At 34.1% G+C, this 17,775-nt stretch overlaps 1 protein-coding gene and 1 pseudogene across 1 annotated transcript; one reads left to right on the top strand and one right to left on the bottom strand.

Moving 5' to 3' along the window:
• Positions 1–545: 545 nt before the first annotated feature.
• LOC136815580 (MPN domain-containing protein-like) lies at positions 546–13,910 on the bottom strand. The gene is made up of 15 exons (XM_067072032.1): positions 13,700–13,910; positions 13,111–13,316; positions 12,235–12,381; positions 5,448–5,549; positions 5,069–5,259; positions 3,799–3,830; positions 3,652–3,684; positions 3,307–3,367; positions 3,019–3,115; positions 2,546–2,618; positions 2,263–2,342; positions 2,003–2,165; positions 1,622–1,770; positions 982–1,074; positions 546–798 (listed from the first exon to the last, which is right to left on the bottom strand). The coding sequence occupies exons 1-15, from the start codon at positions 13,887–13,889 to the stop codon at positions 712–714; spliced, it is 1,704 nt and encodes a 567-aa protein (XP_066928133.1). The 5' UTR covers positions 13,890–13,910; the 3' UTR covers positions 546–711.
• LOC136815581 (uncharacterized) lies at positions 6,793–7,840 on the top strand (annotated as a pseudogene).
• Positions 13,911–17,775: the final 3,865 nt, after the last annotated feature.

The following is a 17,775-nucleotide window of genomic DNA, read 5'->3' as shown; positions in this document are numbered from 1 at the left end:
TTGACAGTCTGGAAAAAAGTGACCAAACAGAGAGAAAGAAAAAGCAGAAGTTCAGACAATACACATCAGCCAATAATCGTTAAAATTCAACCAGAGCCGTAAATTAAAGAGAAGCCAACCAAAAGTTTCACAAAAGCAGTACCAAATTGTACCAAATATTATACTAAAAACACTCAGGAACAATCTAAATATCCAGCTCAACAAAAACAACAACAAGCAAACTGAATGTAAGAAAAGTATTTTTCTCTTAACAAGAGACAAATGGTTAAGTAATTTCAAAACGTTGACATTTATGCCTACCAGGAGAAGTTCGAGCTTGTGTTAGGACTGTTAATACGTGTTGAATAATTTTCAAGTTAAAGAGAAAAAAGTGGAAATTACTTCTTGCATCTTTAGATAAAAATTATCTAAAATTTAAACGTACTTTCAGAAATGTTGAAGGGTTTATCTTGTATTTCAAAGATATTTAACTTATGATTTCAGTAAGCTTAATGGATTTTGAAAGCAGATTCTAATAGGGTGTGCAATGACAAGTTGTATATAGATATTTTTACACTTTCAATTTACGGAGAATCAGACAATTTGGTCACTATTTTGACTTATAGAGGTAAAATTATAGCTAAATAAACATTAAGTTTTTGTGTTGATTTAGTATGAATCAAACCTGATGTGCATTTGCAAGGAGGATTGCCCCCATAGTTTACAATCAAATCAACAAGTCGCTGATACCATTTTATGAATGAAATCCAAAAATCTTCCATCTGTTTGGTTCTGAGGAAACTTCCTAATAACCGAATGCTGAAAAAAAATAATCAGAAACTAACTTTCTCTCCTTCAAAATTTAACAAAGTAAAATCTCCCTACACCCTGGAACTGTAGTCAAGAATTGAATAATTAACACATATAGACAAAATACATTATGATCATACAAAAATTTGTGCACTGGATTTTACACAGATAAATGATAGAAGTAAAATTAACCTTTAGTTTTTCCAAGTATGTAGCTTCTGCTGACCACATCTCTGTAAACTTCACAATATCTGATTTTGCTTGATGGAAATTCACAACATCTACCTGTTAATGTTTAAAAATACAATTGTCAAAGAATCTTTTTGGTGTGTCAGTTTTAGAACAGATTGAAATTGTCTCTATTGCTTTATAAGTGCGAAAATAAGAGACCATTCACACCCCAGACTTATCTACAAGTAACCGTTGCTCATTGCAGTTTTATGGAAAGAAAAATTCATTTAATAGCTTCACAAACTATTTGAGAATTGAACTACTTTTCTGAACGTTTGCGAAAGTTCAAGTCTCATTTCAACAAACCTTACCCTTTACTTGGGATAGGCTAATACCACTGTCCTTTATATCCCTGGACCAAGCTATATCTATCGGCACTACATCATCAAAGGTTTTCAAGGGAACGTAGATCTAGTATCTCAATGCATTTACACCGCTATTGAGTGGTGCGGCCATTAGGGTACCACTTTTCAAAAAACTCCAATCAAAGATTTTGCTTGTCCAGGATTGAGAAACTTGGTCCAGAGTATATAAAGGTCAGTGGCTAATACTCCTTTTACATCAGCAGGGTAAATTAAGAAGAGTCTTAAAGTTACTGTACCATATTATTGATAACATCTTGAGTAAGTTCTTGATCTTGTTGAGTTGTGAATTTCATTTGCAGTGGGAGTCCTATCGACTTATTGTCATTTGGTTCTCGTACCCAAAATGCATTGAACTGAGATTCTTTGCGATAAGAGTCATATGGAGCTGTAGGACAAAGTAAAAGTTTTCATTTCTTATAACAATTATTAGATAAAATATGTCTCGATTCTTGCCTTTTGTAAGATCAGCAGGCAAAGCAAAGCGAGCCTGAGGTTATTGAATTTTAGAAACGATGTTCTAATCTTTAAACCTCAAATGACAAATTTAAACATCTGACCCACCGGGGTAGGTCCAAAAACATTATATACAGTATTGAATGTATAAAAAATCGACTTACAGACTATAAGGCCAACACAAGGTTCATAATGTCTATCTTTGAGAACTTTCTGATATTGCAGTTGTGAGTCGATATCATGAATGGAGGGATCTGGCTGCCAGAAGGGGTGGCTGTGATACCAACCAACCAACATCAAGCCGTTCCTTTCAATCTCATCACGAATCTAACAAGCAAATTAAGTTTTTTAACTCTTAGCCAATTCAATTTCAGTTAAGTGTGACACCTAGCAGATCGAAGAGACAATAAATGATGAAAATCACCTGATTTTCAGCAGCTTGAACTTGTTGGTCTGAAGAGTCGTTGTGATATTTACATGGGAAAGATTGAGTCACTCTGATATCTAAAATTCCAATGCAATGAAATTTGAATAAGCGTATTATTACAGGAATAAAATGTGTCAATCTTGATTGGGTTAATGTTGAAAATTAAGGCTCTGAAATGAAATCACTAATTGAGCCTTTGTAACTTATTGAGGGAAGTCCCTGCCTTTCAACAATTTAGGTATAACAAAATGAAGAGAATAAAATTTTCAAAGTTACATACGTTGTCTAGCAGAATCCCATTTTCCAGCTAGGTAACCAGACACTTCACTTGTAGTCAAATGACAATGGAAATCCTGGAAAAATCATATAGAAGAACTTGTGTTGATGCTTTTGGGCACTTTCTGAAAGCAACTTTTTTATTCAATTGAGCATAACTTTTGATCTAATGAATCTAATTTAATAAATGACCCATCGAAATTTAAGTTTATCTTGCTTCTTTTCAATCAAATAGGAATGGTTCTTTTAAAATTTCAAGATTTCGAGAAAATTAATTTCAAAGAGAGAAACTTTTTTGTGGCGCACCCAGTATTTCATGCAGATAAATCAATTAGGGTAGGGAATCAACAATTATGTCATGAAACAGTGTAGAATTCTTGAGTAGTGTATCATTACAACAAAGGTAAATTTAGTGCAAGAGTATTACAAATTAAAAAAAGGTTATCAAATGATCTTGGTTTGAAACTAAAAACTTACGATCAATAGCAAAGCACTAGTTGAGATGGTTATAGAGAATGGTTGTATTTTGCCAGTACTTGTAAATTGAGCACACTCCACCAGTGTTGTTGGATCACTGAACACAATCAAAACAAAGGAAAAGTAAAACAAGCAAAGCTGCTATATTGTTTATTTCGAAAAGGTTTTCTGAATGAATAAACGGAAATACCAAAATAAGCAGTTGCACGATAAAATTTTAAGCTAAGTCCTATGTGATAGCAGATAAACATCTCTCACGGGAGGGGGTCGATGGGCTAAAAGAACTACCTATTAATCTGAAGCATTGAGTGTTTGACTGATAAACGAGTTCTATGCGTTTTCTTCCTATCTAAAAAGATAAAGGTAATAACTTATAGAAAAAGGAAAAGGAATGTGACATCTGGCTGCATCTAGTGCTCCTCATCTTTGACAAATTCTGACTTGCGCGAACCCTTCTCATTGCAAACACACCCTCTTATTCCGGACTATTGATCTGAGAAGAAAATAGAGGAGAAGAGCGAACAAGATTTTTTTTTGCCATTATTACAATATCTGCTCAAAATAGCATTGCCAAGAAACTGTGAGCAATTCTCAAATTACTGCCTTAATGTTAACAAGGATTCAATGTTTTACCTTTCACTGTCAACTGTGATGTTTCTGAGACATCTATGAGAAAGAAGAGAAGGTTACAAGGCTTTTTTATGAAAAAAACAACCTTGTTTACAAAAAGGATTCTATTTTAGTATTTTGCAATCAACACAATTTAGAAAGCGAGCTTACCTTTTAATTTGCCGGCATATGAAGCAACAGTACTAAAATTTAAAAAAATTGAAGAAAATAAGTTAAAGCTACTTTATCTCCTTCAGGGTTTGTTTAGCTGATCTCTTGATTTTGTGTCAGATATAAAAAGACTATCATATTTACTTTGTGTCACAAAGGGTAGGGCGTCAACAGTCATTTTTGGGGCAAAGTCAGAAAATTCAAGATGTAGTGTTTTTTTATGAAAATTTAACCTATTGTGAGGCATTCTGCGCAATTTTTAAGGTCAGAAGTTCAAAATTGGCCGAACCCCCCTGGGGGTACTGATTTGCACTACGAACAAAAATTGGAAAAAATGGCATTTTCTGGCCTTTTCAGGCCTGTAAATATGTCAAGACTATTGCAAATCTTATTTTTTTCACTTGCTGTACTAAATTTTATGAAGAAACAACAAAATAATCATATTGGATTGAAAATTGTGCCCATTAGAGCCCTAAACGAGCCGTTTTAAGCCAATTTTGGGTAGCAAAATGCTTTTTAAGGCCAATTTTGCAAGCTCATATAAACTTTAAACTAATTGATTCACATGTCTGAAATTTTCAGAGATGGAAGTATTCAATATAGTCTTTAAGCAAAATGAATTTCAAGTTTTTCACTTTTTTCAAAAGATCATAATGGCGTCTTCAAAAATCGCTTTTTAGCGAAAAAAAATCATATTTCTCAAAAAATAGCATTTTTTAAAACAAGCTTCTACAAACTGAGTTTAAATGCTGACTGAAATTTTTTTTGCATTGATAACTTCCATTTCTGAAAATTTCAGATATGTGAATCAATTAGTTTAAAGTTTATGACCTTGCAAAATTGGTCTTAAAAAGCATTTTGCTACCCAAAATTGGCTTAAAACGGCACGTTTAGGGCTCCAATGGGCACAATTTTCAATCCAATATGATTATTTTGTTGTTTCTTCATAAAATTTAGTACAGCAAGTGAAAAAAATAAGATTTGCAATAGTTTTGACATATTTACAGGCCTGAAAAGGCCAGAAAATGCCATTTTTTCCAATTTTTGCCTGTAGTGCGAATCAGTACCCCCAGGGGGGTTCGGCCAATTTTGAACTTTTGACCTTAAAAATTGCGCAGAATGCCTCACAATAGGTTAAATTTTCATAAAAAAACACTACATCTTGAATTTTCTGACTTTGACATTTGACGCCCCACCCTAAGTCTACACTCACTCAGCAATGAGAACATTTGAAGCATTTCAAATAAAGAATTGTATTTAGAAGCAATACCTTGTATTCATCTTAGACATAACAACATGAGGCTGGCGGCTTTGAACTGCTTTCAATGCTTCAGAGAATGTGATATATTTATCTGTTGGTGGTACATAATCTGAGGATGGCCGACCGGTCAATGAAGATCCTTGCTCTTTTGTGTCATACTTCTTTGGCTTGAAGCTTGGATCATCATACTGTGCGGGACTCTAAATGAAACATTACTTGCAAGGATTTCTATAAATCATCATCTGAACAGAAATGAAGAAAGCCCTATAAAATTGTCTGACAGAATTCTTAGCGGTAAGACTCTCTTATGAAAAAGAATTTGAAAAAATCATTTTTTTAACCGTTTAAAAGTCAATAAATGATATTGAAATATGAAAATTTTGTATACCATTGGATCGATCTCAGATGAAGCTGCAACTTGTTGCTCAATCTTTTGTTTTCTGAACCACGTTGATTTGAATTCATCAAGCTTCCGACCTTTGTATCTCACCTAATATGGAAAGACAATATTGAATGTTTTTTATTACCCTCATAAATGATCCTTGACCGCCCTGAGTAAACAATAGGGACCTTAAGCTACAACGGTAATCCAGGCGGAGGTAGTCGTACATGAAGACCGCCGTCTTAAGACCGCCTCCCCCATGAAAATTGTTAAGGTATTGATCATCAAAATCACGCGGGAAAATAACAAAAATGGTAGACTTGTTATGTTTTTATTTCTTTCAAAGTACCAATTCTAAGAAAAGATGCCTGGTTTGAGAGAAGCAAGAGAAGCTCTTTTAATGGCTCATTTTGGAAATGCTATTAATGACGAAGAATTTTTAGTTCTTTATGATATCAACAAATCAACAAGCGATACTTTTATGGACCTACCTGGTTATCAAACTAATCAGTGAACATTGAAACAGTGAAACACATAAGACATAACTGGTCAAAATACAAAAAAATAAAGAAAATGAAAGCATATCTATTGAGAGAAACTATCAACACTATTGAAAAAGATTTTTGAAAAAGAAATAAAAAAGCTATTAAGCGCTTTTCTTTATAAAAGCCACTATCAGAATAATGCACAGCTTAATAAATAAGGTTTCCAGAAAACTCAAACCGTCGCACTCTATCGTGACATTTTCTTCTGTTAGAAAAAATAATAATAAAAAAACAATTTGGCTAATAACATTGATATATGCTCATAAATAGTGATTCTTATAGATAAAGATTCGTTTTTCAGCCAAAAAATAATAAGTGTTTACAGAAAACTCAAATCATTAGCCTCCACCGTGACATTTTCATCGTAAAAAAATTAATAAAAATAATAATAATAATATGGCTAAGAACATTGATGTATTCTTATTAAAAGTGGTTCTTATAGATAAAAATACGATTTCTGAGCCAAAAAAATTTTTTTGCACAAATCTGCTTGAGCCATCCTTTAACTATGATTGTACCCTACTTTCATGCTAAAAATCAGAAAAAATTAATGATCCAATTTTTCACAAAGTCCAAAAAACCCGTTTTTAAGCCGTTTTTTGGCCTAAATTTGCCCAAAAAATTTTTTTTTAGAAAATCGGGCTCCGTCACATTCGAGGGTTTATGGTCATGCACCTTTGTGCCAAAAATCAGAAAAAACTAATGAGCCAATCTCGAGAAAAGCTGGTAACTAACACACTAACTAACGAACGAACGAACATGGGTTAATTTATAGGACCTCCACCCCACCGGGGTAGGTCCAAAAAACCCAGATTTTCCCTATTGGAACTATGATACATTTGACTTAGACGATTTGAATGAGGATGAGTGTATTGCTAACTTCAGATTCAAGAAAGATGATATTTATGATATGAAAGACCTTTTGCAAATACCAGATGATGTTCATTGCTACAATGGAACTAAAGTTGATGGAATTGAGGCATTATGCATATTTATGAGACGCTTTGCTTATCCAATTAGATACGGAGATATGGTTCCAGCTTTTGGACGCCCAGTTCCTGTACTTTGCATGATTTCTTATAACATATTAAATCATGTCTATTCTAACTTTCACAGACTTTTAAGTGGTTTTCAGCATGCATGGATGTCGCCTGCAGCATTGGAAGATTATGCTCGTATTATACATGGGAAAGGTGCAGCACTTGATTTTTGTTGGGGTTTTATTGATGGAACAGTGAGACCTGTTTCTCGTCCAGGAAGAAACCAGAGAGTTCTTTATAATGGACATAAACGTGTTCACGCATTGAAATTTCAAAGTGTTGTCATACCTAATGGCCTCATTGCAAATTTGTTTGGCCCAATTGAAGGCAAAAGACATGACAGTGCGATGCTAGCAGAGTCAAGGCTACTTACAGAATTGCAACAACATTCTCATGCTCCAAATGGAAGAAATCTCTGTATTTATGGGGATCCAGCATACCCTTTAAGAGTGCAACTTCAAGCAACTTTTAGAGGACCTGGACTCACAAACCAAGAAAAGGACTTTATCAAAAGCATGAGTCAAGTTAGAGTGTCAGTTGAATGGGTCTTTGGGGATATAATCAACTATTTTAAATTTCTGGACTTTAAAAAGAATCTTAAAGTTCGGTTGAGTGCTGTTGGAAAATGTACTTTACATGTGCTTTACTCCAAAACTGCAGAACCTGCTTATATGGAAATCAAGTGTGTGATTTTTTTGATTGTGAGCCTCCAAGTATTCAAAATTATTTGATATAATAGTAAAAGTTGTAAATATCTTTGAGTATTACATTTGGTGTTATTGATTCAAAACAAAAAGATACAATGTATAAACTGTATAAATTCTGCTGTCTTTCTTTTTTTTTTAATGCAAATATTCCCCTTTCAAAATAGGGTTATATCAAATGTAGTAATTTTAACAATACAATCATAAACAAACAAATAAACACTATTAGAAATCTTCAAAGCACAAAATAATGACTTCCCTTTTCGAAACAGAGATTTTTCTGGACAATAGAATTAAAACGAAATTATTTAGCAACAAGTCCTTCGAAAGTAGTCAAAATAAAGTTTATCACAAGAATTCAAAAAAGTTCCCAACAAGTTCTTTAGAAGCAGTAATATAAAGTTTATGATGATAAAACAGTAAAATATGATAAAATAATTTGTTAAAAAAAATCAACTAGATAAAAATATATCTTTTTTAAAAATCCATATAAATAACAAGAAAAAATAGCAATAAATATCAATTCAAAAAAATACTTTTTAAAAACATTTTAAAATATAAACAATTGGTTTCAAAGTTTAAAAATTGTCCAGGAGTAAAATATCTCACAATGTCAATGACTAGAACCGTTTTTTTCTGAGTGGTGTTTTAAGAGCAATGCCAACATAGCTTGGTTTTGCTGTTGCTGCTGTAAAATTAGTTGTTGCATTGTATTTTCTCGAGTCTCCGCAATTTGCAGCTCACGTTCTCGAAATTCCTTGTCTACTTGCATTTTATCTCTTAAATATTTCACAGTTTCATCAGAGGACCTCCTAGATTTACCTTTCTTGGCACTTGAGGTTGGTGATTCATCTGTCGAATTACGTTTTCTTGTTTCAGCATGCGTTTCCATTGCTTGCTGTCTCATCTCTACTGCAGTTTGACGTTCTTTTTCTGACTTTTGTTTCTCTTGCTCTGAAGCTACCTCTATATCTGCGAAACGTAGAATGATTTCTTCTAAAGCTTGTTCACGGCTGGTCAGGTCTTCAGGATTTATACCTGATGCTTTTTCCTCATCTGACATCTTCTTTCTCTAAAGTGGTGTATTTTTCACGTACAGATCTTTGTGTTACACTGAACTTGGGACGTATAAGTCCATTAAGAGTTTCTGCTATCATCTTCCACGCTTCCCCACGTGGGACTGTTCCATGTTTATAGTTGAACGGTTCATACGTCAAGATTTCTCTGAGTTACAATTCTTCGTGCTCTTCTGTCCAAACCATGGGTGACCTGAATGAAAATCCAGGAAAAATTGAGATTTTTGAATTTTACAAAATATTTCCATAAAAAAATCTAGGAAGATTATAGTTTAATTCATGGCAAGATCTACTTATTTTAAAGAAATGTGGTAACCATCCCCCCACCCTACTTAGGCTTAAGAGATCTTTTTTTGTTTTGTAAAAATCTTAACCAACAGCAACTTTATCTGCAAATAAAAGTGAATCTATTTATTTCTTTACTTTAAATTTTAGAGTAAACAAAGAAGAACTATATCAAACAAGACTTGCTATGAAAGAAAACTACTTAGTCAAGTCTTTAAATGGATTTTACTTACTTCCTTTTGGATTTTTCAGTTGCATTCTCCATTTTTTCAGCCATGTTTTCGAGAGAACTTTGTTTTTGAAAAATGACGTTCTAGATTTCACGAGGGCAGCGATCGCTCAGGGAATCTCCTTTTCTGAGCATGCGCAGATGGATTGTTTACATCGGAAAGCCGTCCCCGCTCTCCACCGCCGTTGTATCTTAAGGTCGCTAATAGCAAGTTGCAACCAATTTTGAGTAACAGATATAAACAAGCAAAAACTAATAGTATGTAGATTGACCAAGCAGTACATACAAACTTGAATTTGCATAAACTTCATAATTCGGGTATTAAAAGTAGAATGTTTTATTGGCAGTCAAGGTTTTTTAAAACTAAACAAGCTAGATGCTGAATGGACCTACCTGATTATGAAAGTTAGATAGCAATGCGAGGAGAAAAATGAAAAAAATCTCTCAGAAAATATAGCGTTTAGCGAAAATGCATAACGCAAAAAAATCATCATTGATTGTTGATGGGGGGAGAGGAAAGGGTTGTAAGGAAAAAATAAATAGAAAGTTCTGGTCGCAAAAATCAGTTTTATTGACAATTGAATCATGCTTGATGGTGAGCATTGTTATCAATAATGTTTTTGTGTGAAAAAAATTGGAAATATAAGGAAAAAATCCAATGAAAATCTGCAAAAACGGCGATTTCCGGCATTTTTCACCAGAAGAAATCTTTCTCAAAAATCGGACTCGGCCATGGTTTGAGCATTGCGAATACGCATCTCTCTGCAAAAAATCAGAAAAAACAAAAGATGAAAATTTGAGGAAATGTCAAAAAACCGGTTTTCCCGCATATTTCCGGCATTTTCGGCCGGAAAAAAATGTTTTTCGAAAATCGAGCTCCGTCACATTTTAGGTACTGTCATTTTGCATCAATGTGAAAAATTTCATAAAAAAATATAATGTACAGCTTGAGAAATTCAAGAGATACTGTCTTTCCAGCGAAAATAGGTTGTACCGGAGAGTTTTAAATAGTTCCGGCTTCAAAATTCAATTTTATTGAAAATTGAAACATGCTTGATGGAGGGCATTGCTATTAATAATGTGTTTGAATGAAAAAACAACCATTTAAAAAGAAAAAGCCCAATGAAAACCCAGAAAACGGCGATTTCCGGCATATTTCAGGCATTTTCCGCCGGAAAAAAATTTTTCTCAAAAATCGGACTCGGCCATGTTTTGGGCATTGTTAATACGCATCTTTGTGCAAAAAATTAGAAAAAACTAATGATAAAATCTCAAGAAAATGCCAAAAAACAGTATTTCCGGCTTTTTCGGCCGGAAAAAAATGTTTTTCGAAAATCGGGCTCTGTCACATTTTAAGTATAATCATTTTGCATCAGTGTGCAAAATTTCATAAAAAAATATAAAGTACAGCTCGAGAAAATCAAGAAATACCGTTTTTCTGGCGAAAATGGGCTGCTCCGGCAATTTTTAGAAAGTTCCGGCTTCAAAACGCAGTTCTATTGACGATTGAACCATGCTTCATGGTGGGCATTGCTATTAATAATGTTTTTGTGTGAAAAAACAACGAAATGGACATGTTCATAAAACATAGGACGAAAGTTTACACTTTGCACCATAGATTTTTAATTTGTTACTGATTTATCTCTCATTCTTTTCAAGACAAAAGACTTTGGTTTTTCAATTGTAAATAGATGATATTTTGTAACTGTCCAGGTTAGATTTCTAAATAATAAGCGAGGCTTAAGATATTAGCTCCCAAAGTCAGGCAAGAAAAATGATAAAAATGTAACAACTGGAAATTTTCCCAAAATGATAAATACATAATATCTCTGGAAGTAATGCATATTTTACTATGAAACTTTCACAGATGATAAAAATGTAACTCAGGAGTGTTTCTAGCTTTTCAAAACTGCTGAAAATGGTTTTATGATAAAACTGTAACAGTTTGAAATTTTAATTTTGTACATTTTTATCACTAATTTCAAGGAAATGGTTTGGGTCTACTTGATTGCAATAAGTTTAAATTGCATGTCAAATCATTGATAAAACTGAAACATTGGTTTATTTTCCAATAATCAAATAAATTCCTGATAAATAAGTAACAGTTACTTTTTGATCCCATATCTTTTCAGGAAGGGTGTTACATTACTTGCCTAAAGCTACTGCCACATTACCAATGTTTCAAAATTATCTTTGTTTTTACAGAATTGTAAATAATCCATTAGAACCTTAATGATTGATAATTTAGTAACAAAGTTACAATTTTATCATTTTCCTTGTTTGAGGAGTATATTTTTGAAATTTTTTGATGCAGTCCTTTTTGTTACATCATTATCGTCATTTTCACCAATTTTCAGCAAGATTACTGCAATACTTACCAAGTTATTGATAAAAATGTAAAAAATCCATTTTTCAATGTGTAAACTTTCGCCCTATGTTTTATGAACATGTCCAAATATAAGGAAAAAGTCTGATGAAAATCTGCAAAAATGGCGATTTCTGCCATATTTCCGGCATTATCGACCGGAAAAGATTTTTTCTCAAAAATCAGACTCAGTCAAGTTTTTGGCATTGCTAATACGCATATCTTTTTGCAAAAAATCAGAAAAAACTAATGATGATGATGATCTTGAGAAAATGCCAAAAAAACGGTTTTTCCGGCATATTTCTGGCATTTTCGGCTGGAAATGAATTTTTTTCGAAAATCGGGCTCCGTCACATTTTGGGCATTACCATTTTGCATCATTGTGCCAAAAATCAAAAAAAACTAATGAGACAATCTTGAGAAAAGCTGGTAACAGACGGACGAACGAACGAACGAACGAACGAACGAACGAACGAACGAACGGACATGGGTTAATTTATAGGACCTCCACCGGGGCACCCGGAGGTAGGTCCAAAAATGGAGACTTACTGAAGCCCAGCCACAACCTGACTTTTTTCCTGGGTTCACTTCTTGTTTACAAGCCATAGCCCATGCAGATGGCGAGCTGAATATTTGATTTGCATTGTGACATAATATTGTGCCATCATTGATCAAATCTCCAGTGAATTTTCGACCCTAAAATATGAACGATTAGCCATTCTAATTCAGATTTATTTCTGTCTGCAAAAATAGACGATATCGGCTTAACGAATTCTCCCCGAGTGATTACCCATGATGCATTGCGCAAAAAAAATTCACGGACTATATTGACTTACTGAATTTTTTTGCGCAATGCATCATGGGTAATCATTCGTGGAGAATTTCGTTAAGCCGATATCGTCTATTTCTTTGTTCTACAGAAAAGTACTGATACGTTGGGAAAAGCGAAATTTACTTTGGCATTTGCGTCGGCAATAGCTGAATGCCGACATGATTATTATTCACTAAAGATTGAAAGTTAATAAGAACAGGCCGTTGTTGTATAAAACTTGCATCAAGAAAGTGAATATCAATCCCATTAATTTTTGCACACCTTTTATATTTTGACCCCTCTAATTTTCACTACTTCAATCTTCGCAAACCTCCTAAAGCAGGATATTTGCACACCCTTTAATTTTCACTCATTTTGTAATTTCTATGATACTTTTTTGAGTATATCTTTTTGCACATTTAAAACAATTAGGACTTGTTTCTTAAAAAGAGTTCTAAGGTGCTATTCCTGCAAATTTATAGTGATTACTTATTCAAGCACCCTTTAATTTTCTGGTAGATAATAAGAAAAAATAGGCCTTTTTTGGGCAACTTTTATCCTAGCGTAAGTTTTCTGCGCCAACATATTAATGGGATTAAGGTAATAAAACTCACCAAATAATCAATAGTCAAAGCTTTTTCTCCAGGTTCAAGAATTTGTTCTTCAATTAGCATTTGAGTTGTCACACCTCTTCCAGTGAGCATAAGATTCCGTTTCTTTTTATTTGACTTCGGTGAGTTTGTAATGTTAGAAACAGGGGATGAAGTGACATGACTAGTTGTTGGCTTATGGCTTTTACTCACGTCTTTTTTATTTTTGGCTGAGAAGAAAATACATATAATAACATATAATAACATACTTAAGATTATTTAAAAAACTTTTTAACTTAAAGTTACCTTTGGTACCAATAGTCTTAAAAGTGTTTTTTGACATTGTTGGCATTCCTCCATTGTGTGGTAAAATATTTAGCAGCTTTGAACCAGGTCAGCTAAGATGATGAATTTAGCTTTAAGCCATTTTGTGTCAGCACGGGACTGTCAACCTGAATTCACAGAACTGCATGCCACAACTATTTCAAACAATATTTATTCAAGTTTTTTAAGTTTTGGTGTTTCTTCCTTTTATTTACCCTAAATATGTTAGAAAACTTGCTTACTCACTCTTATACTGACAGACCCAAAAAGCAATTTAAATGATACTAACCTTGTAGTGGGCTTTTGAGACTTTTCCTTTTATTTTTGGTATTTTCAGTTTTATTTGCTGCTTTAATCTTGGGTGATGCTTCAACTCTGTTGATATCTTCATCAATTATCATCATTTCACTTTCCTCATTAGAATCCTCCCCTGATGAAGAATCAGTGTATATGGGACACTTTTGTTTTTGTTGACTCATTTTTGTTTCTAAGAAAAACAAGGGCCTAAAACATTATTCTCACTCCAAACTAAGTACAGATGTGTCACTATACCTGCACTACAAGCAATTCAAAATGCATTCAAGATTCTGCGGCAAAATTTTGCCTGTGTTCAGTTTAATTTTTATTAGTCATAACATCTAAAAGCAAATGACATGTTCAGGCTGGTTCAGGTCTAAAGATTAATGCTGCGAAAGCGCTACAGGGATCGAATTAGCATATCGCAATTTTGCAATTCGCAATGCGTTTTTGGATTACTTACAAGCTAAAAATTGAAAATTGATCCATTTTAGGATGCAAAATCATGCTTATCAAAAAATTGCAATGCACTTTCTATCCCTTATTTCGATGCCTGCGCTACACCTTTTACTTGACTTGCAAGCAAAAAAATGTGCTGCAAAACTTCTAAAGGAATTCATGAAAAATAACCTGGCGCTTTTTAATGAAATTAACATTTTCAAAAACTATGAGAAATTGCTGGAAATTGCCCAAAATTTGAGCCTGAGCCTTGAACTTAAGTTAAAATGAGACAAAATGACTGATTGCGAACGTGCAGCAATATTAACCAACCAAATTTTGTCATTCAATTTCTGAGATAGTGCTTTGATTTTTAAGGCCTTGTTTATATGCTAAAGTAAAAATAATTCTGCACATGTAAATGGGTCAAATATAGCCCCCGGCTAAATTCTACAATCTTACCACTTTTCGAAAATTGAAGTTCGAGCGAGAATGTCAATTTCAGGCCTTCAACTTGATTTCATCGATTATTTCGATCCGGGAGGGATTTATTGGTTTCTAGGCTATATTTCAAGCCCTACTGGACCATTTTTGAACTTTTGGATGGTTAAAACTCAGAGTTAAAACTCTACCCTTCGAACCTACTTTAGAGCACTTACATATCGATTGTGATTTCAAAACACCCCGGTGAATTTCACTTTTGTGCCAAATATTTTGTCACTGATTGTAGAAACATAGCCACAATTTTTTTGCATGCAAATTCTAAATGTAAATTTATTACGGCGCAGGCAAAAATAATTTTTCAATAGGGATAAAAACATAATTTAAAATATCTTCAAACAATCAGCTCTGCCCCAGTTCTATTACACAACACTCAGCCCCCAGTATTTTTTGAAAACTACAGCCCCCCTAAGCTCAGGGGGGGTGTGCATTCTATGGAAAATGTTAATTTCATTAAAAAGTGCCGGGTTATTTTTTCATGAATCCTTTTAGAAGTTTTGCAGCACATCATTTTGCTTGTGATGCAAGTAAACGATAGCTTTCGCAGCATTAATCTTTGATACGCATTTCTGCGGGACGCTAGTGTGACTAATGTAACTGGCTTACACCCTTGTGATATTGTGATTGTGCTTGTGGCACGTGTGCCTTGGTGGATCTGGGGTCAGGCTTTTTCTTTACATTCGCGTTTGGAATCCAGGATTGTATGATTGCTCGAAGAATTTAGCTACCGACTGACCTATTTTTTAAAGCTTCTAGGATAGGACACGAAACAAACAATCAATTGGGCCTGGCCTTTTCTAAGAAAATACAAAGGGCCATTCCAGAATTTGTCTTCAACAATAATTTTCTGGAATGGCCCACAAAGGGGATGAAAATACCGTAAATCCTCGAATAAGCGCCTTGCTCAAATAAGCACCCCCTTTTAGTTAAAATAATTTTATAAGCGCCCCACTCGAATAAGCGCCCTCCTTTGAATTCCTCCATCCTCCAGGGAGGAGGGGCGCTTATTCGAATATTGTTATTGATTGAATAAGATATTGAGTAGATACTTGAAAGAAAGCGATTAAAAGAATAAAATGATAGAAATTGTCAATTGGATTTTTCCAATTTTTCTTTTATTCATCCTTTTTTGAAAAATCAACCCTTTGAAACAGTGAAGTTTAAGCAGATTCCGAATTTGTTGATATACAAATTTCTGAAATAAGAAAATAAGCGCCCCACTTGAATAAGAGCCTGAAAACTTATTTCTGGTATGTTACACCCGGTAGGGTAAATTGCTAGGTTCTGAAGGCTTGCTCTAAGTCACCCAAGTACTGAATTATAGATGAATAGAAACAACAGTGACTTCTTTCTACTAGTAACTCAGTCTGGTAAAAAAACGCCCACTTCACTAACCCCACTAGTCCACCTTACCGCGTGTTCTTCATCTTCTTTTTCACATGTGCACTCTTTATACAGCATAATCGGAAAGTACGAACAGCCTGTGAAATCATCTAAAATGCAGAGGCTATTTGTTCTTTTGGAAGCTATTTTTAAATGGGTCCAAATCAGTTAATTTACAGAATGCATTTTCAACAGTATCTATGGCGAGCATTACAATTCTGAGAATTAAATATCTATCCAAAATGAAAGTAGAATCTTCGAAATAGAAATCATAATGGCGGGTACTTTCAATATCTTTTTTATTTTACAACAAGTACGTAAGGGATGAAACAGATGTTATGAAAATGGAGAGGGTTATATCGTACCCAATGCGAGAAATAATTATCAAGTTACAGTAAGTAAGTAAGTATTTATTTAACACATCTGAAAATGATACAAGAGGCGGAATCAACAAAATAAAAAGGAAGGAGACCGCCTTATAGCTAAAAGCTAATCAAAAAAGATGCGGCCACCTAAGTGCCGAAAAAATTGAAGCAATAAAAAAATAGAATGAATTTTTATTTTATTTTTTTGCTTTCTTGGTTGGGGAGGGGGTGTGCTCAGTATTCCCCAATACAGTGAGTGAAGGCAAGAGATTTAATGATATCATAATCAGATGAGCTCAAGGTTATATCAGGGTATGATCGCTGTAAACAATTCCATTGTGTTATGCAGGTTTTAGTAAATGATTTGTTACCAAAAGTTTAGTGTTAAAGGAAGGAACAAAAAGTAGTTTCAATTTTGCTCCTCTGGTACCTTGATTATCATCACCATCAGCATCAAGCTGAATGAAGTTAAAAAATTGCAAGAGATCGAAAGGTAATCTGTTGTTCAAGAATTTGTGAACAAAAGAAATATTAAAGGCATCTGACAAGGTCGAAGATTTTGAGAATTTTAAGATCTGAGAAAAGTGGAGAAGAAGGGCATTGAGAGTTATTAAAGGTCATGAGACGTAAGGCTTTCTTTTGAAGAATAAAGATAGGTTTTGATGTAGTATTATCAGTGAGTCCCCAAAGTTGGCCAGTCAGGAACAGTCGCCTTATTAGGAGACGCCTCCTGATTAGGAGACGTCTCCTGATTAGGAGACATGTAGGTCGCTTGGGGTCGCTTGATTAGGAGACCCGTCTCCTAATTAGGAGACATAAAACTTTGAACTCAATTTTAAGGGCTTTAGGCTTTTCCGCGCATTTTGAAACTAGTTTTAATGGAAAGAGCAGCCTCGAATTGGTAAAGTTTTAAAAAAATTATCAAAATTTCTCGGTGCAATCGATCACAATCCTAATATAAAGCACTACAAGGAAGCCCCCCTGGATTTTTTTCATGTCCGCCATTTTTCTTTTTGAGACGCTTTTGTTCAGAAGACAGATTCTTACTTCTGATTGGTTCTTATGGATTATTAGAATTTGTGATTGATTCCACCGGTGGATTTTTCTGAAAATCACCATATGGTATCAATTTTTTGTGCTCTTTCCATTGGGATCAATCAAATCATGCGCAGTTTGCTCGTTCACGAGATAATTACACCCGTCTCCTGATTAGGAGACGTGAACCTCCTGATTAGGAGACGGGTCTCCTAATCAGGAGGCGTCTCCTAATAAGGCGACTGTTCCTGACTGTTGGCAACCATATTGTAAATGAGAATGGAAAAGAGCATAGTAGATATTAACAATGGTTTTTGTTGAAACATAGTGCCTGAGTTTTGATATA

The sequence above is a fragment of the Clytia hemisphaerica genome, unplaced genomic scaffold, assembly GCF_902728285.1.
Source record: "Clytia hemisphaerica strain Z4C2 unplaced genomic scaffold, Clytia hemisphaerica genome assembly, whole genome shotgun sequence".
In the NCBI taxonomy this organism is placed as follows: Eukaryota; Metazoa; Cnidaria; class Hydrozoa; order Leptothecata; family Clytiidae; genus Clytia; species Clytia hemisphaerica.
The sequence above is the reverse complement of the archived record's forward strand: the minus strand, read 5'-3'. Positions and strand labels throughout refer to the sequence as shown.

Excerpts from the sequence above, each read along its gene's own strand:
- LOC136815580 (XM_067072032.1), bottom strand. The coding sequence starts at position 13,889 with ATGAGTCAACAAAAACAAAAGTGTCCCATATACACTGATTCTTCATCA. Across the intron at positions 13,317-13,699 it reads TCTCAAAAGCCCACTACAAG|CCAAAAATAAAAAAGACGTG; the intron begins GTTAGTATCATT and ends TTTTCTTCTCAG. Across the intron at positions 1,075-1,621 it reads AAGATGTTATCAATAATATG|GTAGATGTTGTGAATTTCCA; the intron begins GTACAGTAACTT and ends AAACATTAACAG.